Source organism: Sabethes cyaneus, chromosome 3, assembly GCF_943734655.1.
Source record: "Sabethes cyaneus chromosome 3, idSabCyanKW18_F2, whole genome shotgun sequence".
Taxonomy (NCBI): Eukaryota; Metazoa; Arthropoda; class Insecta; order Diptera; family Culicidae; genus Sabethes; species Sabethes cyaneus.
In genome coordinates, this window is record NC_071355.1 from 246,892,866 (window position 1) to 246,915,035 (window position 22,170).

At 42.5% G+C, this 22,170-nt stretch overlaps 1 protein-coding gene and 1 non-coding gene across 3 annotated transcripts in view; one reads left to right on the top strand and one right to left on the bottom strand.

The window, feature by feature from the left end:
- LOC128742517 (forkhead box protein I1-like) overlaps positions 1-20,865 on the top strand; it is a 32,091-nt gene extending 11,226 nt beyond the window's left edge. Inside the window, exons 3-10 of one of the 2 annotated variants that reach the window (XM_053838910.1) lie at positions 11,817-11,874; positions 18,317-18,497; positions 18,706-18,790; positions 19,337-19,710; positions 19,781-19,859; positions 19,919-19,979; positions 20,035-20,103; positions 20,168-20,865. In XM_053838910.1, the coding sequence (XP_053694885.1) occupies positions 11,817-11,874; positions 18,317-18,497; positions 18,706-18,790; positions 19,337-19,710; positions 19,781-19,859; positions 19,919-19,979; positions 20,035-20,103; positions 20,168-20,259 (999 nt within the window). In that variant the 3' untranslated portion in view covers positions 20,260-20,865. The remainder of the gene's footprint in view (positions 1-11,816; positions 11,875-18,316; positions 18,498-18,705; positions 18,791-19,336; positions 19,711-19,780; positions 19,860-19,918; positions 19,980-20,034; positions 20,104-20,167) is intronic. The other variant, XM_053838911.1, reaches the window with a different exon arrangement.
- Positions 1,507-1,578, bottom strand: Trnad-guc (transfer RNA aspartic acid (anticodon GUC)). Its single transcript has one exon. It is a non-coding gene; the product is annotated as a tRNA-Asp (tRNA).
- Positions 20,866-22,170: the final 1,305 nt, after the last annotated feature.

Consider the following 22,170-nt stretch of genomic DNA (forward strand, 5'->3'; position numbering starts at 1 on the left):
AAAAATGTTATTCTTTGTTTCCCGTGAGGTTTGGTTGATGAGTTGCTGAATGCGCTGGAACTGCAAAAAAAAAAAATTATTTGGCTGAAGCGATTCTCAGGGAAAATTCTTCTTAACCAATATTGCTGGTTTCTTAGACAATATACTAAATTGTTTCACATTCAACAAAAGCATTTTTTCGCCACCCACCGATCAGCGAAAGCAAAAATTCCGTACGTGCGAGTAGACAATCGCTCAAAACATTTTAAAAATGTTTTGGTAAACATGAGCTCACCTAAAAACAAACTCTCGAATAATGGTTCTCATAAATTTAGCCTTGCTTCACCCATCACTTTTGTGTACTTTACGGTCTTAAAGCGCATTCGAACAATTAAAGAGAAAAAAATTCTTTATTTCTCTATTGACTTCCCGAAAATACGTCAAGTGTCCCGTGGGACAACGTCGTAAATATTACGGCCAGTCTCTCTCAGCTGAGCTCAATTTCTCAAGAACGAAAACAAATAAATAGTTTAGATTGTACAACAAATCAAATTTACGGACTTCATCCAGGCTCCACCGAAATTCGTCACAATCGGGGACGGATAATCGACCGAGAGAGCACGAGAAGCTGGCTTTACAACCCAGCTCGCACCAGAAAAATTGAAACAATTCATTCATGGTACAGTTCAGTTATTTAAAATAAATAAAATTTCCGAAATGATTTATGAACCCCGCCTCGGAACACGCAGGGGTCACACTCACTCACTAAACTGCGACCGACCGAAACGGCGATGGCTCAATCACACAATCGCTCCTGCGGGTATGCTGCATGCCTCCGTTCGGCCACTCCGCTCGAGCGGAGAGCACGAAAATTAATTCGAAAATAAAACAACCATAAAGCTAAACAATAACAAAACTGACTATAAAATCAAAATGTTTATACGAAAAAGCAGCTAATCACCGTCCGGCTGTGCGGGTCCCATGCGGACGCGATTGTTCGCTCAGCTATAGCTGCTTGCTCCCTATACACACAGCCTCCCCGGTTGCGTTCGCTGTTTTTCCGCCCCGAAGGATGATCATTAGTCAAAATTGTGGCCGGGGGAGAAACGCAAACATCTCACAACTCGACTACTGCCGAAAACCGCAGTCGTTCGAATTTCCCAACCTCTTTATAGCACAAGGCACAATACTTGCTAATGGCTTTCCATTCTACTAACGATAAATGCAACGACAGCCGCGGTGTTTACCAGCCGAAAACCATGGAATCTTAACGGAGCAAAGAGATATCGTAAATCAACTGGTTGGTTGGTCGGTCGGTCGGTGATACCAATTTTTCCGACTATACTTTGTGGGCGTAAGTGGGGACCTCAGCTACCACCACCTGTTCGAGGTATTGAATACAAGACGAAAAATGGGTGGTGATGGGTGTAAAAAAGTGGGGATTATGTGTTCTCCATTTTTGTTTGAGCTTGGGGGGGGGGCTCTGCTTAGTACAAAAAACTGGCACCGCAAGCAAAAAACGAATGCCTCCCCGACGGGGAATCGAACCCCGGTCTCCCGCGTGACAGGCGGGGATACTGACCACTATACTATCGAGGAACAGTTGAAGTGAGGGAGAAAAAAGTGCTACATAAAGTAAGCCAGTTGGTGCAAGTTTAGTTTCGCTCAGGTAGTGGCATATCTGCCGTGGTGCGAACGAACACTACACAAAGAGAATAGATGAGAGACAGCTTCTCCGAATGTTCTCTCTCCCTCAAACAAATGCGTGAAAGTTTTCTATATTTATATTCGCAAAACATGTTTGTGGGGTGAGGCGCTTATGGTTGTCTATTATTGGGTGTTGGCAGGTATGCTGCTTCTCGTAGCTAAAGGTGCGTTGACGTTTTTAGTCGTTGGCGGCCATTTTCCGGTTTTATAACTGAAGTCTTTGAACATCATGCATGATTCGTGAACCATTCACAAGCCATTTACAATTAAAATATGAGTGAAATAATTAAATATTTTTTTGCTAAAAGAGCCGCTCAACATTTTTAATAAGCAGTGTCGCCCACTTTAAAAAAATAGAAATTGAAAGCGTATATAAGAGACCTTCACCCATAAAAATTCGTACAAAATACAAAATGATATTGTAAATATTTATAGGTGATTGAAACCGTTTGGGTTCATCCAATATGTAACAATTTGGGCGCCATACGAACTGAAGCCTAGTACCGTTGAAAGATGAATTTAAATTCAGACACCTTGAAGACTTGTTTTTTAAAGCTTTATGGATAAAATATGTCTGAAATAACAAATTTGAATTTTATTTTAATTTTTTCCGACTATCATTTGCGCCTAAGGTTTAGGGGTGGGGTTTTAGTATCAAGTATTTTAGTATTTAGTATTCGTACCGTAAAAATGCATAAATCGAAATTTTTTTGTCCAAACTCAGACTTAGAGAACCAGTCTTTCGACGTAAAAAAAAACAAGATCATCATCGGTTTGTCCACTAATCATTTTTCAATAATGTCAGTTTTACTCAAATTGGGGATCAAAAACATCAGGTTTATTATGATTAAATCATTTTAAAAATTGAAACTTTGCTTGTCTGTACAAAACTTTTTCCTCTAGACATTCCACGTCTAGAGTGATTCCAATTTTCCTTTCTACTGAAAGTTCGTAGTAATAGTAGCTCTTTATTGATGGGGCGTTCCACTATAGACTGGCTTGTCCTAAATGAGATTAAATTACAGTTAATTAGATTACAAATCAACTTAATACTCCATTGGATTTGGCATTTAGCTGCGTTGCTTGGCTGAATATTGCCACAAAACGGGGGTATGGTTCTGTGAGGTCTCCATTAGACCCCGCCAGGGGACTTCTTCGACCTCAACCAAGTTTGCGGCTACATGGAGATGGTGATGAGCGTACGTCCGCCATACTACAACAACAAAAACCGTCTCTAGTCAAACCTGTTTTTTTTTTGTCGGAAGATTTGACCACTGCGACCATTATTTTGATCTATTGTGGTATATCAAACCTGGTTATACACCCGGAGTCATTTTGGAAGGAAACGCAACGGAAGTTAACCTAGCAGTGCCTAAAAACGATAACAGCGTGCCGAGTCCTGATATCGAAGAGTTCCGGCGAGAAATCGATCAGCTGAAGAATAATATAGCCGCTGGAAAGGACTTACTTCCGGCAGAACTCTACAAAAATGGCCGAGAATCGCCAGCAACGGCACTTTGCCTCCGCAAAACGCTTCGGTTAAAAAGCATACGCCGCAGCACAAAGCTGACGATGTACAAAATGATAATCGTACAAAACGGTAGTGCTCTACGGAATTGAGACAATGACTTTTGGGTGATTCCCATCGTACACCTGGTGAAAGTTGAGAGACTACAGTGGGCCGGCCATGTTGCAAAGATGCCGGACAACTGCAGTGAAATGGGTTCTTTTCAAAAACCGGCCCACCGGCACCAGAAATAGAGGGGCTCAACGTGCTAGATGGCTTGAGCAGGTTGAAGCAGATTTGCGTCTGTCGAAACGCTTAACGAATTGGCGACGAGTAGTCCAGATCCAAGTATAGTGAAGAGGAATACTTGATACGGCAAGAGCCACCCCGGCTCTTGGTTGGTAGAAGTAATAAGTAAGTCATTTTGGAAGAGCAGTAGCGACGTTTTCGCCACAGAATCATTGTAGAACATCTCCGCAATACTGCTAGAAATATTATACTCTTCCCGTAGCCCACGGAACTCTGGGTAGACGCAGATGAGGTTTTTAGCCGATTTTATGATTCCGCATATCTCGCATTTTGCTAAATTCCTCTTCCTAAATTTATCGCCTCTACCCAAATTGTGTGTCATGGGAGTGTGGTCCGTTGTTACCCTTGCCTGTGCCACTCTCCAATCTTTCCGAAGAGCCTCCTAAATGTACAAGGAGGCTTGCCGTTCAATTTTATATGAGTTGCGGTTCTCGTTCTTGATGATCAGAACCTTTCGTTACAAGTTACAACTGACGAATCTGTCAGCAGGGCTGAGTGTACGGGAATGCATCATGTACATGTACGCTGAGATGGTACAGTTAAATAGGTAAAATCGGTGCACGATTGACGAACTTGAGATGGTAAATGAGTTCGCTGGTGACCATAGACATACGCACAAGTTAGGAGATCGAGTGAGAAATCGGGCCTGCTTTGCCTGCTTGGGATGTTGTGCTTCCTTATAAAGTCGATCGAGTAATTGTCTAATGCGGAGTATTTCACATACAGGTTTGCTACCATCACTGCTCTCCCTCAAGAATTAGGTTATTGTAAAAAATCAAGTCAGCCCTATCATAAAGTCAGAGAGGTGTTTCGGTCACTTTTATGGGTCTGGTCTGCTAGGGGGGACCTAGCGTCCGCAGTGGTTCAATCAAGTTCTATACCGACGGATCAAAGGTGGGAGTCAAAACGTTTTCCAGGCTGAGATAGCAGCTATAATAGAATGTGCAAACGTCTGTCTCAAAAGGAAATACAGACATGCCAATATCTGCATTTTCTCTGACAGTCAAGCGGCACTAAAAGCGCTTAAAGCTTTTATGTGTTTCTCAAAACTTGTCTGGGATTGCATTTGTCTCTTACGGCAACTGAGCCAGGTAAACTCGGTAAACCTGTACTGGGTCCCTGGTCATTGCGGAATAGATGGAAATGAAGTCGCAGACGAACTAGCCAAATGTGGTTCTAACTCTCCATTCAGAGGTCCGGAACCATTCTGCGGTATCTCGGACTGTGTGATGAAGAGTGGGTTGAAACAATGGGAGAGCCGGATGATTATGGCCAATTGGATGGCTGTACAGTCGCTCAAACAATCAAAGAAATTTATAATGCCTAGTATTAAGGTTACTCAGAAGCTACTGAGTCTCAATAAGAGAGACCTCAGCACGTTTACCGGTCTGGTGACAGGACATTGCCCGAGTAAATATCATCTTCGGAATCTCGGTTTCGTGCAAGATGATATTTGTCGCCTGTGCAATACCGAGAGCGAAACCTCGGAACACTTACTCTGCAATTGTGGAGCACTAATAGGACGCAGACTGCAGTATCTCAAAAAGGCCCTACTAGAGCCTAGGGAGATCTGGTTTGCGTCGCCGATCAGGACCATAAGGTTTATAAACCAAGTCATCCCTGATTGGCACCTGTCTCGCTCCAGCTACCAGCCTACCACTTCTTCAATAAGTGATAGGTAAGCCTGAAGCGTACAGCAAAAGAAACAATGGGGCATACCACAATAGTTCAAAATAATGGACGCAGTGGTGAGAGTACCCAACAGAAGAAGAAGAAGATGGGTCTGGTGGATAGGAGACTACCTAAGAAGTTCTGAAATTTTGTGCACAATTCCTACTCTGAAGTTCGACTATTATAAATTAACTACACGCAGATAAGCCTCATGAACTGTTTATTCATTTTTTGGTCAGGTTTCAGCAAATTTAGCAAAAGTTCTCTCATATGCTTCAAAGCTTGTGCTATTGCGCGGACCGCAATTAAACCGACTTCTTCAACAAACGCTCAAATAATAGCCAAAGTTGTCAAAATCTTCCAACAAAAAAATTGACTTCCAGCACTAAAGTTATTCGCGTTATCTTTTCCTAAGAAGTACACTTACGTCGAAAATCTGCAAACAGTAGAGCAGCCTACAACTGTCTTTCTTAAGTAGTGGGATTGTTTGCATAATATTTCAATTTCGTTCGTGGACTGGGAATGTAGATTACTCCAATCAAATCAAATTACCATTTGTACTCTCAAGATAGTATAGTCGAACAAAGACAGTCTATAACACCAACAATTTAATTGATAATGTTTTTAATTCGAAATGCTTCATAACAAAAGTTAGTACTACAACGAAAGGCAGTATTTCATGTCCAGCAGTAGGTCGAGATTTTCGAAGCAATTTATTATCCACCATTATTCAAATTAGTCGCAGCATTTACCAGCTGAAATGGCGTCTATTTTTTCTTCTTCATTTGTGCGAAAAAATGATGAACTTCGTGCGATCGCAACAATTGACGCAGGACAAAAGGTGCTTTCAACATCTATAATTAATTCTTAATTTTGCAATCGCACATTTAGAATCGTTGCCGCGTAAAATACATCAATCCCAGTCCCGAACGGTACGGTTTACGCGAACGGTCTACCAGCTCGTTTTCACGCCGCTGCAAGCAAAAAATTATATACGATCGAACGTAAATTTTCAACAAATTAAACCGGTACTAAATTTTTACGGCCACTTTGCACTGCATCTGCATAAGGAACTCGGAAAATTTGAAAAACGACTTCGGTTTACCCTGCATGCCGGCGGCGGGAGAGCCGGGCCAAAGTAGAGTGTCATAAAATGATCATCGCACAATTCTGGTCGTAAGTCATTCCGGACGGGCAGGCGGGCGGCCGAGTACCTCGCCCGGGTCCTTCCCGTCCGATCGGATGGTGATGATAGGATTTTCATCGTCACACAACCTGCTGCCTGTCTTCTACATGGGAAATTAATTTAAAGCGTTGTCTTTCGTAGGCGATTCTACAATAGTACCTTATTTGTTTGATTATCATTAAGTGTGAACAAGTTCAAGCGATTCGTCATGCAGGGAACGTTCATGTAATATGGTTAATAAACGATTCGGTTTAATTTGTTGCGCGTAAATAGACAGCCTCATTTGACAATTTACAACCTGTCCAAGGTGTAGGCAGCGAATTTCCCATCTTAAGCCAGCGAATATATTACTGCTGGTGGTGACAATTGTTTGTTATTTTTAGGGTTTTCCATTCACTGAATCATAATTTAAAATCGCGTCAAGCTACCGTGCCTCGTAAATTGTGGCACCTCGCACACGGTAGGGTGCGTGAGATGGCCGAGACCGCGAAACGAGAAGCAGTTCCCGGTGGGGGCTTTCTCGACTCTTTCCTTGCTGCTTCCTGATGACGCGATGTGCAATGCGCGGTCGAAGATTGAAGTCAGCCAGGCCAAAGCTGTTGACACGCTGGGATTAGCCGGTTCGGGCGCGTACGCAAAAGAAGTCAGGAAAATTTATTACCCAGCAGGGTCTATATGGGATTCTCTTGTTTCCATCCCGCAGGGGCAACGACAGACAGAAGCAGCACCAGTAGCAGCAGGCTAAAAACACCGAACGACAACTATTCGCCAACTGGCAGCTGCTCTAGGCATTGGCACAGCCGACGAAGGTTTCTTATTCTTCCATTCATGTTCCGACAACCTCCTCCACGATCATTCACGCGCAGTCTCAAGAGCATTGAGTGCTCGAAACGACAACGGGAAAGAACTCCGGCATGACCGGGTATCGTGTGTTCTAACTATAGAGCAGCATTGTTTCAAAATTGTCACGGACATTAACACACTTTCCGAGCTTGATTCGGTGAATGAAAGCGCCTACTGGACGGGATACGGGCACGTTCCAGAGTTTCCCGACTAGGTGCTAGGTGCATAAGTGGTTTCCGATGGGTGTTGCAGCGGGTGATATTCTAAACCGAACGATAGGTCTATGTGGTTGAGCCTAAAGTAAAATTTTAATCTTCAAAATTCCTGAAAAAAATCTAAAGCAACTTGTTCCAAAAATAATTCTGGAGTTTATCAATGTTCACCTGCTGCCACGAATCGATTTTAGAATAGGAATTTTAAATAACTCAATTCCGTTCAGTTCAGAAGCGCAATCTGCGTCTTTAATCCTGAAAATAAAACCGGAACTAATTCTTCAGCTGAGCACTAAAACTACGTCGAGTGAAAACAAAAATGTCAACAACCAAACGAAACCGGACCTATGCTATGCTGCAATGAAATGGGTTGGATATTTTACTACCGTGTTAAACACCGCACGATAAGCACTTGCTCGCTCTGCTAGGACTGCTTGGCATTTGACACTGTGGTTAAGCGGAGTGTTGAAAAAATCATAAAATCGGTTTTATTGCATGTAGTGTTGGGAAATTTCTTCTCCCGTTTGGTCTTGATTTAATGGTTTGCGACTACCTAACTAATTATTATGTTTCTTGTGATAAACAAATAATATTCCATATCTTCAAACACATTAGCTACAAGCGTGATATCAAATTAAATAGCAAGTTTTTGGATGATTATATAGAAGATTCTATTCTGAATACATAAATCTTTGGGAAAACGAATTAACTAATTGCTACGTTCACACTTCAATAATTTACACTTGTTGACCGCCGGATTCAATTATTACATTCCTTGCCGGGCAGTCGATCGTCCTCCGACCGATCACGAGACGGGTCAAGAGCAAACCGTATTCACAACATACGCTGATGAAGTGATCAACTAACTAGAATTAAAATGCAACGTATTCATAAACAGGTAATAAATCTCCCGAAGCGTCACTTTTGCTGTTTGCAAATCTACACAAACAGTCAAACCGAGAAGAGCAGCAGAGTGGTAGTGGCCCATTTTTGTTGGCTGCTGTCCGGCTTCGTTTCACTTTACCACGTTAGCCAATTTCTAGCCGGTTGATTTGCGAAAATGTGGCGTGAATGACCTGGGAGGCGCTCTCACTCGGCTCCGATTGAGTACACACGGTCCGACGCGGGCAGGCAGTAAGGAAATGTACGAGCAATTTTCCCCCGACAAATCGACCGATAAACAGTACAACAAACTGCTGACAAATAGGTGCGAACATCTCGGGAAATCTTTCTCGTTCGCTTGGAGCCCTGCATAATCTGCATGAAACTGAACGGAACTCTCGTCGTGTCGACGGGTCTCATTTCAGCCTGCGAGCTTCGCCGTCACATTTTTTCATCTATTTTAATTTGGCGATCAAGCGCGAAGAAAAAAGTAATTATTTTGCAATTAAAAATTAGCACACTTATTTTTGTTTCAATTTTTGAGCTGCTTGGTTACTGTGGGGCCACCACCGGAAAGCGAGTGGAGGCCATAGACGATACGAAGGAAAATGTCGTGTGGAAACTGATTGCAAATTTTCAGGTCAATTCACTGTGAAAAGTGTTACGTTGTCAAAGGGGGAAAGGATTGCCGCTTATTTGTAGTGCAGGGTGTCGGCAATTAAATGTACATTTAATGTTGCCTATAAATTATTATTATTTGTTTTAAATGGCAATCATAAGTGAAACACGATCTCCTCCGGTATTCGTATATTAATCTAAATGTCTAGATAACTTTTTAAGATCGGGCACTCTTCAAAATTCTATTACATATTTATCTCAAATATGTCATGTGTACAACGGATCAAATCTTCACCCTGCGGCAGATCCTCCAGAAGTGCCCCGAATTCCCAACGCATCACCTGTTCATCGATTTCAAAGCCGCATATGATAGTGTAAGCCGACAAGAGCTATGGTAATTTTTGGACGAAAACGACTTTCCGGGTAAGCTTACTAGACTTATTATGGCTACGATGGATGAGATTCAGTGCTGTGTGAGAATCTCGGGTGGATTGTCGTACCCATTTGAATGTCGCAAGGAACTTCGACAAGAAGATAGTCTTTCCTGCCTGCTATTCAACATTGCGCTTGAAGATTTTACAAGACGAGCGGTGATCGAAATGTGGGGCACGATTTTCAATAAATCCAGTCAATTTTTCTGCTAACAATAAGGGATAACTCCTACTAGTTAGTAAGCCTAGAATCACGCTTGCACCTAAATAGAGGAGATTTCTGTGGGGGGCTGCCAGGCGGCCCCGGTTCACATTGCATTGTGACGGATCGATGCTTGGCTGAAATGTGTATTCATAGGAAAGCGAAGTATTGTAAATTATGCTTAACGTTTATTATGCCTATCGCCCATTATGCCTGTTGTCTGTATGCTTGAAGTCCGCAGGCATAACGCTCGTATGTCTACAATTCCTTTCGGAAGTTTTGGGTTCGCTCTTCGCTGCTTTTTCTTCCGTCTGTATAAAAAATTTACAAATTCAAATAGAAATCAAAAATAATATTTGAGCTGGAAATTCCCATATCAAATGACATATAAGATGGTATAACAAAAGTTCCTTTCACCACTAGGTGGATTAAATCGGGTTTTTCTAATGCATTAGGAAGGTTGATGAATCATACTTTATTAGGAAGGTTAATGAATCATTCCAAATACTTTCAAAGAGTTTGTGTTAAAAGGAAAATAATGCACGGTTGCACCTGAAGCATTCCTACCCTAAAAATTGGATCGAAAATATTATCCCACTTGAAGAGTGCATTGAGTACGAAAAAATAAAGATAAAATGTTAAAAAATCCATTTTCAAAATATGCTAAATTGACATTGACCTTAACAAAATCTTAACAAAATTTTATTTTAGTCTTAAGATATATACATTTGTACTGAACACACGATGCGTAACCGGCGTACGTGTCATGTTCAGCACCGCGTGCCTAATTTAGGCAGACTTTGACTGAACCCATGTTCCAAAACCCCAAAAAATCTACAATCTCCCGTAATCCACCGGCAAGCTTATTTCTCAAAACAAAACGGATGTTCGGCTTAATGCACGGCTTTGTAGTTGACATGTTCTGCGCTAATATTTTTCAATCGGACAAGCACTCTCTAGGCTAGACACTAGCGTAGCGAGTTCGGCTTTACCCGTACATCGCCGTGTTGTGTTATTCAAACAAGATTCGACATTTCACCGCAGAATATTAGTGAAAAAGATTAAATCGGTGTTAGGGTCTGGTTTCTCGGTCTGGCGTCGCTAATCAACGCCCGGTGAATGCCAGGACACACGGCTGAGTGAGCGAGCAAGCCATGGGAAGATACTTTAAATAACTGTCCGATACACGAAACGATTTGTTTCTAGTATGGAAAACAAAAATATTTATTTTTTTAAGTCAAATTATTTAGATTGATAACTAGAAACATTGCGGTAGATTCGCTAGCACGCGTCACCCTCTAAAACAAGTGTTAATTTGCATTAGAAATAGCGTTCGGCCAAGTAAGGTGCTTTTTGATGGGAATTCGGTAGGTTTTATCAACACTAGTTTAGAATGCCTAAGCAACCGATTTAGAGTCTGATTAATTGCGATTGCTGCCATTAAACGAAACTTTACGAAACGGAAAAATCCGTCTGAATTGCACCATTCAGAACGGTGGTGACGATCGTGTCACAGTGTAAATGGGCTAGCAAGCGGCCATTAGTTGTATCCGCCGTTGTACCGTGCAGAGTCAGTGGAAATCTTGCATCGCTTTCGGATCGAGCAGCAGACGGTGATTGATATTAATCTGCAGCAGTTTCAATTTATCACATCGTCAACCGGGTGGACTTCAGACGTGTGCGCATGGTTTGCTACTCAATTGGCCGAATAGTTTCGTATTTTCTCCGCCTGTCACTGCCGTCGGGTTGTTGAAAAGTCACATCTCTGTGTCCGTATGAGACGGAGTAACACTATACTTCCATTTATTCGGAACTTCGGGCCGTGCAGGAACGTGAGGACAGGCAGCTTCGGGACGCGCTTGATCGCGACCGTGATAGCCGTTGTTTCGACGCCCGATGCTCACTACACTACAGCTGTTCCTTATATTTCAATTAGGCAACAAGAAACGTTGGTTTATTCTAGATGCGTTCAATCCATAATACACCCACGGTTTAAAAATATATAGCCAGATCTCGAACGGCGTCGCCGCCGCCCGTCGGGGTATGGGAAAGGTTTCTCTGCCACTCTCTGTGAGGCGCGCGCGCGTGTGAAAGTGGTCACGGCGCGAAAAACCGATAGAAGGACGTGAAGAATGTCACAGAACAGAACAGAGTAGAACAGAAACGGCCAGCTCAGTGTCTGCGATCAGCCTGCCATTGTCGTCGTGCATTTATAAGTCATATTTCAATGTTCACTTTTGTATTTTTTTTCTTCTTATTTTCATTTCAGAATATAATAAACCTGCCGAAAATCAAACAGGAAAACTTCAACGGACTGAGTCATTTGGGTAAGTCGCGGGAATGTTGTTTTCTTTTTACGAATTGTCTGCTAATTGTGGGTCAAGTGAAATATTGTACGTATGAGTGTAAACTTTGTAACGTAAAATATGTCAATTTATTGGCTCAGAACAATTATCAAATGGGAAAACGGCGATTCCGTATCTATTAAGAAATAGTCGCAAAATGTGCAAATGCAAACTTCAAATAACATGACTTTTCACTTTTGTACAAATTTATGAGCTTTCAAAATTTAGAAAACGTTCAACATAACAGTCTTAAAAGTTAGTTGAGTTCTAAAAATCGAAACTGATTTTCCGTTATTTTCAAGAAAGCACAACAGACTTGTTTGTTTTCAGAAAAGGAAATTGACTTTATTGATTCTTAATTCAAATTCGTTCTAATGATTTACTAGGGAAATTCAGGTATTCAGGTTCTGACTAAATTATTGCATAGAAGTTCGGCGTCGTTTGCTTCCGTACCTCGTTTTATTGCAAAAACTTTAACAACAACCTTTTGCCGAAGCCGAAACAATCCCGCAGTAATTTAGGCCAGCAGTTTTCAATAATAATATTAATGAGCTTGTTATTGAATAATAGGAATCAATACACAATGGTGCTCGAAAGAATTACCAGAAGTTTGTCTCACGATGGTCGAGTACCCCGGCTCGCTCTACCAACTAAGCTATTTATTTATTAACTTATTTTATTGGGGCTTTCAACCAGTGGTTGGTTCGCCCCAAACCAACTAAGCTAGTATATTTAGAAATTAATTTTCCACGAGTATTATATATCACATTACAATCGACATTTTCAAGTTTCATATAAACAAATTTTCCTTGCTAGAAAATAAAATTACCGAGACATTTTATGCAAGTATACATTGGTAAACTTTTCTCGAAACTGTTAAGAGTACGTGATATTCGTAATAATTTTGCCTTTTGTTACGATGGTCGAGTGGCAAAAGAATAATGCTCGCGTTGCTTTTCGTGGAATCGACTGAATAAAACAAAACTAGTCGTGGTTGAGTAGAAATAACCAAGATAAAAATAAATCTAGGGGGTACACAAATAATGGTAAGATTTCCAATCAATGTTCGGAACCATTGGGCATGAAGCATTCTGTATTTTTCTGAATCGTATCCCAGGTGATCCTGTGAACACATACGTAACAAATATAAAGCATTCATAACCAAGCGTGTTTAATGTGACACGTGTGGTTATAAGTCCTTTATATAATACGTTATGCCTCAAAATAGACCATGCTCGGGCAACCCAACCTCAATCACAATCCCAACTCCGATTCCAACTCGGATCCCAATCCCAATCTCAATCTCAATACCGATCGTAATCCCAATCCCAAGCCCAATCCCAATTCCAATTTCCAACCCAATCCCTATCCAAATTGCAATCCCAATCCCAATCGTAATCCCAATACCAATTATGATCCCATTCCTAATGCCCATCTCACTCAACCTCGATTTGGATTCCGATCCCAATCCCAATCCCAACTCCAATCCCAATACATATCGAAATCCCTGTCGTAATTTCAATCGTAGTCCCAATTCCGATCCAAATCTCAATCTCAATACTGATTGTAATCCCAATCCCAATCCAAATCCCTAGCCCAAACCCAATCCCGATCTCAATCCTAATCCCAATCCCAATCCCAATCCTAATCCAAACTGCAATTTCAATCGAAATCGTAGTCTCAATACCAATTCTGATCCCACTCCTAATCCCAATCCCAATCCTAACCCAAATTGCAATTCCAATCCCAATCTCAATCCCAATCTTAATTCCAATCCAAATCCAAATCCAAGCCGCAATCCCTGTCGTAATCCCAATTCCGATTCCAATCTCAACCCCAATACCGATCGCGATTCCAATTCCAATCCCAATTCCAAACCCAACCCCAAGTCCCAATTCAAGCCCAATTTTAATCCCGATCCCAATCCCAAACCCAACTCCAATCTTAGCTTTGGAATTTTTTGCTCACTTTTGACAAAAAGTTGTGAAAATAATCTATGTAAAATAAAATTATATTGAAACGTGAAGATTTATTTTTCCGATTTATTTATCACGAGATTCACTAGCGTAGTCCTAGTAAGGCAAATAACCTAAATCAAACTACTACGAACATTAAAGCATAAACGGATTGGAATATTCGGCATCGACCTAGGTGACGAAACGAGGACGACGGATGGCAGCTTGATACTTGGAGCAGCACATCGCTGAATTTCTTAGGTGGTAATTGGTTGCCGCTTGAACAGCTCCCGTCAATTTGTCATTGTAAGTCTACAGGAAATCTGTCACAAATGAAAGGTTTGGAAGATCTCTACGGCGGCTCATTTTTACCAGAGCGGTGGCACTACCAACGATTGGGAACGGCCTTTGTATTGTACAGAGTGCAGGATCGCATGAGAAATTGGAAGACAATCAACTGAAGTATAGACCCGACGATCAGAAGGTAGCGTTCTGCGCGCGGCTGGATAGCTGTTCACCATGGGACATCAAGACCCGCATTGGGGATATGAACGATCAGGTCGGCAGGGAAGAAATCTATAGACCGGTGATAAAATTCCACAGCCTGCACACCGACACGAACAATAACGACCAACGACCTTCGCTGCTTCCGGTGTATCAACAAAGCTACCTGAACAGAATCGTAGCGGGCCATTCTGGCGGAGACCCGATTTGGCGCACCCTCGTTTCCTAAATCAGTGTTCTCGGTTTATCATTTGTTTGTATTCGTCCCTTATCCAATAGTTCGCCGTACTTAACGTATGTGTTGGAAAAATGGACTAATTTCGGATGGCGATGAAAAAAAATACAAAAAGCAATTCAATGAAACAAATTTTCCTTACATCCTATGCTTATTAAGCCTTCTATAAAAATGTTTCGATGCCCTGCCAGGTGGCTATCCAGCTTTTTACAAGCCATAATGGCGGACCGCATAATCTGTGTTCGTAATATTTGAACAGCATTTTTAACATTTCCAAAGTGCATCGCAAGTTTTCTTTCCGCACGTTCACAGTAAAACTAAAGGAACGTGCGGAAAGAAAACGTGCGATGTATTTAAGAAATGCCAAAAATGCTATCCAAATATTACGAACACATTATGCGGTCCGCCATTATGGCTCGTAAAAAGCTGGATACAGCGGTTCACCGGAACCTTCACTATGGCCGATCATAAAACAAACGTCGGCATATTATTCACTCTTTCGTGGCCTTAGCGATTCTTCTCCGTTTTGGCCACAAAATTATTGAAGTAAATACTCCGGTTGGGCTTTGCCAAAAAAATTTATGTTGGTCGCTGTTGGGGGACGTTGGGAGAGTTGGTGATCATCGGCACAACGTCTATCTTCGGCCGGTTCATTTGCTCTAGTGATCTCTTGGCATGATGGGCTAAGACCAGGTTCGGCCAAAAGACCACATAATTTGCGCGATATTTCTTGATGAATGCGGCAACTTCCGGGAGGTACTTTGTACTGCATCTTCGTATCTCCTCGTTCACCATAAGCCCCAAACGAAAACAACAGCGGCTTAAACATTCTCTTCTTGATCATCAACAACCATAGAAGGATCTTTTTCGGGAACTTGGCGTGAAAGATATAATTGACGTCATCGGGGGACGTAAAGTACTCAGTCTTCTGCCAGTCGTTGCTGTCCAGCATCAAGTAGGGTGATTTATATATTTTGGACAGGCGTTACGCGTATTCTATTTTGGACTTTTACAACAACATCTAATGGAAAATGTCCAAAATAGAGTGGGCGTAACGCTTGTCCATAATAGATAAATCACCCTAGTTTTTTGCCCATTATGACCACGACATGGTGCTTCGTCGAAAAGATGTTTTTCACCAGCACCTTCAGCCGTTCTCTGGGCGATTGCCTGCTACTCAGACACAGCCAGCCTCGACCAACGCTTCCGCATAAAAATGTCTATTTTGGGCAAGTATTTCGTCATCATTCAGTTGGTTGCTCCGACCTCTAGGCATAAGGCGCGGATCAATGAGACCATTTTGCTGTCGCTACGGTCGCGCAACACTGTCCTCTTTTCAGGACTTCTTTCGCTATTCTCGCGGGAGAAGAAGTTGTAATTTCCAAATTGGCTCTATTCAACGGATACAAAGTGCTTCACCATGTCCAAGTTCTTCGCTACGGGGTGGAGCTGGCAGTACGGACAAAGCATCGAGCGTAGTTGTTTGACTGTTTTTGCCATGGCTGCTGCAATCAAATCAACTGATAATGTGCCATGAAAAATCGCTAAAATCAGTCCAGTTTCTAATGCACATGTTATTGTTAATACTTTACTGAAATGCAGGCCATTTTCGGCGCCCTTGGCAGGGGCCAATTTGGCCAACGGCAAGCTACGGCGCTGCCTGGAGATCACCTGACCAGTGTTCAATGAATCAGATTGACCGTCACGTTCTTATAGACAGCTCGGCCATCGGAGAGGCCGCTACTGCGGCCGTTTTCACCTAGAGAAGTGCCCTGGAATATAGTAAATGATTAGTGAATGACTAGTATATGAAAGGCAACAAGCGGTGGAGAGGAAAAAATGGCTTGGAAAAGTTATCTGAGCATTGCCACTAGGGAGAACATGGACAAATACCGACGAGCAAGGATTCAGCAGACCATGATTCCGAGGGGTAAAAGGAGTGAAGAACGAGCCAATGACACGCGCAATTTTAATAGAATGTGAACCAAACTAGTAAGGTTTATACATCCATGCCGGACATATGTAGGGACGAGGGAGGGAATCTGATCACAAACGAGCGCGAGGTGGTCGACAGGTGGAAGTAGTTCTTCGATGAACACCTTGGGTTGCTGAAGACCAACAAAGCCGCCGATAAGGACCACCTACTAGCAGAGCTTTACAAGCATGGCTGAGAAATTTTGGCAACGGGTCTACACCGAGTTATTTCCAAGATTTGGGAGAAGGAGAAACTATTGGAAGAATTGATGGAAGGAGTTGTTTGTGTCATTCCATAATACTTTCCCAGATTTTGTTGAACCCCTAAGCACGAAGTTTCGTAGGGAATTATCAGGCAGATTTCATGGGAGCTCGCAACATAACAGACCCATCTACCCATTTTTATTGATTTCAAAGCAGCATACGATACAGATGATCGAGACAATCTATGGCATATAATCCACGAACTCGGGTTTCCGGTCAAATTGACGCGACTGGTCAGAGCTACATTGGCTCAAGTGAAGTATTTCGTGCGTATCTCAGAGACACTCTCGTGTCCCTTCGGCACGCTGTGAGGGTTCCATCAAGGTGACGCCTTATCCTGCATATTATTCGCCATCGCCCTTGAGGGGGTGACCCAATGAGCGGGCATGAAAACGAAAGGCACGATTTTCACTAAAGGCAGCCAACTCCTAGGCTTCGAAGATGACTTTGATATCATAGGTAAGAACTTTGCGACGGCGGAGGCAATTTATGCCAAACTGCAAGCGGAGTGTGGCGAAGGTGCACGACACCGACAACAATAAAAACATACGACAGTACCAATACAAATGAATCATCTTAGAAAGAGTCGTCGTTGAAAACTGTTTACCGTTCGCGTCGAAATGGAGTCATTTGTAGACTTCGTTGAACCGCATTGTCGTGAATCGGATATGATTGTATAGACCACAGCGTGCATTCCGTCCTTTCAGATGCAGGGATTTGCGAGAGCTACGGTTTCGTTCGGAAATTCCTTTATTTGGTCTTAAGGTTGCTCCCAGAAGAATCATTTGAATATCCGATACTGAAAGTTAGCAAATGACCATGCGTTTCCTTGTTCTTTGGGGTTGATGGAGACGCTTTGAAATAACGATTTTACATACGTTGCTTATTTGAAACTTAGACTATTGAAGGAACTAGATATGCCGATCTTCAATATGAGAAAGCTTTACGAAGAAATTTTCTTAAATCATTTTTTTCTCAAACCTGTGCGGTTTTGTGGGTCACTTTATGAGTCTCCCAGCGTTGGCCACACTGTTCGGCTTATCGCTCGCTCGGACTAAATGAAACTTTAATCATTTTGCCATATCCCGAATCGAAATGATGAGTAAACGCTTGAATTGCAGCTAATTCGAGCAGCATTACTGTTTACTATAGTTTTAATCGAATCTACACTTCTATCACTGCATGTAGGACGCTGGTCGCGTCCCAGATTCAGACCCATTGAGCTACGGATGTGGCACGCACTAGTAGTAACTGCCATTGAAACACATAATCCATGCTCTAAGATCACCGGCCTCCAATTATGCGCGGCGGACAAGCTGCAGGGCTCCGTATAACTGTGCTATCAGCCGTCACTGACACGTATCGCGTGCACTTGTGGCAATGCTCTCCGTCCCAGGGGCTGCGATTGCATAAAGTGTCTATCACCACCAGCGTCAGAGAGTCACAGTTTTCCGCCACTATTCATTTCGTTTTATATTTCTTTACACCACAGTAACGTTACCAGCGTACGAGCAGGTCAAATCCCCCGGAACACCCCAGCTACCTACCGTGATAGAACGCGTGCACGAGGAACCGGAAAGTGCGGACGCAATCATTACCGCCACGACGACAATCAAAACGGATGACATTACCAGCAACAACTTGGTCGGTGACGACAGAACCACAAACACCAGGTAAGCTATTTCCATACGTGTCATTTGATGCGATAAATAAAAAACCGGCGGGTTGCTTTGTTTATCAGTATATCATATTGCGATGTTGCGATTACCTCATGATGCATCGACGAATCGGAGCAATGTGCTTTGACACGTGCTGATTATTATTTTTTCTGAGAATGGTTTTTCTCCGACTACATCTTCATTGCATCTGCTTCGTTTACAGTTCCGGCAGCCCGACGGGGACGAACCGAAACACGAACGTGAAACCACCGTACAGCTATGTGGCACTGATAGCCATGGCAATTCAGGTTAGTAAATACAACCGCTGTAACAGCACGCCAGAGAAATTCGAGCATCCCAAATTCCGTTCCGACAAAATACTGCAATCCAGCGGTGTCGGAGTGTCCCACTGACGGAAATTGAGTCGTATAAATTACACACATTCATTAGCACGGAAATTTATTAATCACATTTTAATCCAACCAACCTACGACGATTCTACGCGATCGCCCGCCGCGCCGTTGCGCCCAAGTCGGGCGAGGGATTTGACAAAGAAAAAAAAAATCCCATACGCGCAAAAGATTATTAAAACATCTAATTTATAAAAATTATTAAAGCTGATAGTCTACGTTTTCGACACTTTTTTGCTGGCTGTCACGAGCGGAGCTCGAATAATTTCAGTCCGAATAATTAATTTTCGTAATTATCGGCGGGCATTTATGAACTCAAATGGCCGTGGCTGTCACTCGATGTTCCACGCCATGGCATGGGTGACACCGATGAAGCTTAGTCGGACCTTCTGTTGCTCGTTTGTTTTTTTCTTCTCAATGTGATTATTATATTTTCTTTTCCAGCATTCCCAAATGAAACGAGCGACGCTGAGCGAAATCTACGGCTACATTACGGCTCGTTTTCCGTACTTCGAGAAAAACAAGAAAGGATGGCAGAATTCGATCCGTCACAATCTCAGCCTGAACGAGTGTTTCGTCAAGATTCCGCGTGAGGGTGGCGGCGAGCGAAAAGGAAACTATTGGACGCTTGACCCGCAGTACGAGGACATGTTCGAGAATGGTAACTTCAAGCGAAGAAGGCGAATGAAGCGACCCTACCGTACCGGGCACTACTCGAAAATGTTCGGAGATTCCTATATGGCGAATGCCGGAGGATTCAGCCATCGGCCTGTGTTTCCTCAGAATCCCTACCAGACGTATCCCCGGTATGATGCTGGGTAAGTAACGGTTTGCGTGATGACCGTTCCGGTGTTTGCGTGGACTGACAATGGTAATTTTTCGTTGCAGGACGACCTGGATGCCAGCTTCTCAGCTCGGTTCGTACACCACATGCTCTACGAGGTCCAATTACTCATACTCAGCACCGGTAAGTTGGTCAAAGTAAATTTTGAAATAATTACAATAAGATTACTGGTGTTTTCTCAGCTCCAGCAGCCTGTGCAACCTGTGACCATCAACACCTACGGGTCTCTGTCGAACAACCTAGGTGAGTATACTTGGAAGTGTATTATAAAGAAATTGTGTGAACAATATATTTATAGTTTCAGGCGGTACCCCTCCTCCGTGTCCGCGACGGTTTGAGCCTTACTATTCGCACTGGGATACTGCAAGTGAGTACGAGCCGTTTAAAATATGATTGGACCATTCCAATACTGATTCTTTTCACAAAACCAGTTCTCCCGATGGTGAAGGACGAAAATCCCAGCCAGATGAGCGTAACGACCATGCAGCAGAACTACCAGAAAAGCTATCTTCCACAGCCCTAACAGCGACAGCCGGTGGCAACGGCGCCAAAACTCCAGCCGCGATCCAAATCCGTCTACCTGGAAAGTGAATTCAGTAAATTTAGGCCAACTGTTAATCGCAAAATTTTGCTACCCGTTAAAAATACGTTCGTGAGACCACCACCCTTTGATGTACCAAATCTAGATGAAATTGTAAAATATAATCCTGTACAATATTTGGAAAAACAAATGCACACATGCATTTAAACTCCGGGCCTAGGTTAACGAAATTATTATCCAACAACGAAATTTAATGTACAAACCAGCTCATAGACAGGTAGATAACTGATACTGTATATAACTAGACTATAATCCAATCAAGATTATTAATTACTATAAAAAAGATCGGGATCTCTAGTGTTAAGAATGAAACCAACGATTTTCATAGGATGGAGCAGAGAAAAAAAAACGCACGCAGGCTATAAATGGTAAATTATTTATTTAATTGAAATAAATCTAGCAAAGTTCGTGGCTAGTTCAAAGAGCTCCAACAGCAGCAAATTGTTTGGCGATTCGCGTCGTGTGTACATGGTGAAATTTTCCGTCCAAACAAATCACTGTCCGACTGTTTGTCCCAATCCTTCCTATTGCGAGTAATTGACGTTTCAAATAAAATTCTGTGAAACTGCAGCCGTTGCCTTCGGTAAATTGATAATTCTTCGCTTCGAAACGACCGATTCACCACTGGTTCGGACTGGTAGTTAATTCTCGGTAAACGCTGGTTGATTAATGCCACGGCAATAATAGTCTAAAACGCTTTAAGTACAGACAGATCAGCTCTTACGAAGTTTGGGAAGCGATGCGAGCGAAGCGGATGGAAGGTGTTGGTTAGGTGCTTCCTCCGTCCCTCCTCGTTCGACTTTAGCGGCAATTAGACGAGCAATTAATTTTCCGACGGGATGAAGTCGGACGGATGATATACGAGCTACTTGCAGCGTCAGGAATAAGTGACGACAGGCGCAACTCACTTTCGATTTGCGTCTCAATTCGATGGTTGCAGTGCACTGCTGTCGCAGCAGCGCAGCAGCACAGCATGAGAGGATAGGAGAGCAGAAGGTAAGTGGTTTCAAGACGAAAGGGTGTTTTCTCGCTTTTCTTTTGCATTATGCTTCGAGTGTATTCAAAGGAAGGATACAAGTAATTTACCAAAGTGTCATAGCATCATCGTTCGGTAGAAATAGCAGGGCGCAGGACTTTGTACCATTCTAATATTTTGATGCTACTTTTACATAACTATCGGATATAAATTTTACCTTTTATGAAAACTACTAATGTGCTCCAATGATGGCGTTATAAAACTTTAGATGAAAACTATATTTCGCTGCCGCCCTTTTAAGCAATCTGCTAGCTCACTAGCATCGTTTAACGACAAAGTCGTCAGAGTCCATTTATGGCAGTCAGTATATCACCGAATATCACCCTTCCCTTCACTTCTTCAGTGTACCAACATGCTCCCATAGTGTCAGGAAACCATCCAATAAAAATAAAATTAGTTCAACTAATCTGCTCCCCGTAATAAGATCTTGCAACTCGAAGCTATAGGTTCTATTACTTTTTGGGGCAGTAATTGCACTAAATACTGAGATCCGTCGATTTTTTATTAATTTTTTTCGGCCGTTCCAGTCGTCACGCCACTCGCAAAACTTAACTTAAGACACAGAAAACTTTAATTTTCCACCCGAACAGTTAGTTGGTGATTTTGCCCAAACTATTCACTTGAATTGATATGAAAAACTTTATTTCGTTTCGATTGCAATTCCGAATTCGCGACCGTCGTTGTTGATACGTTACCAAGGAAACGGATGTATATCTGGAGTGATGCCATATTTACGTTGAGCATGAAATTGACCAATAATTTAATCTGACCATCTAAGGTCTCCTAAAATGACTTTA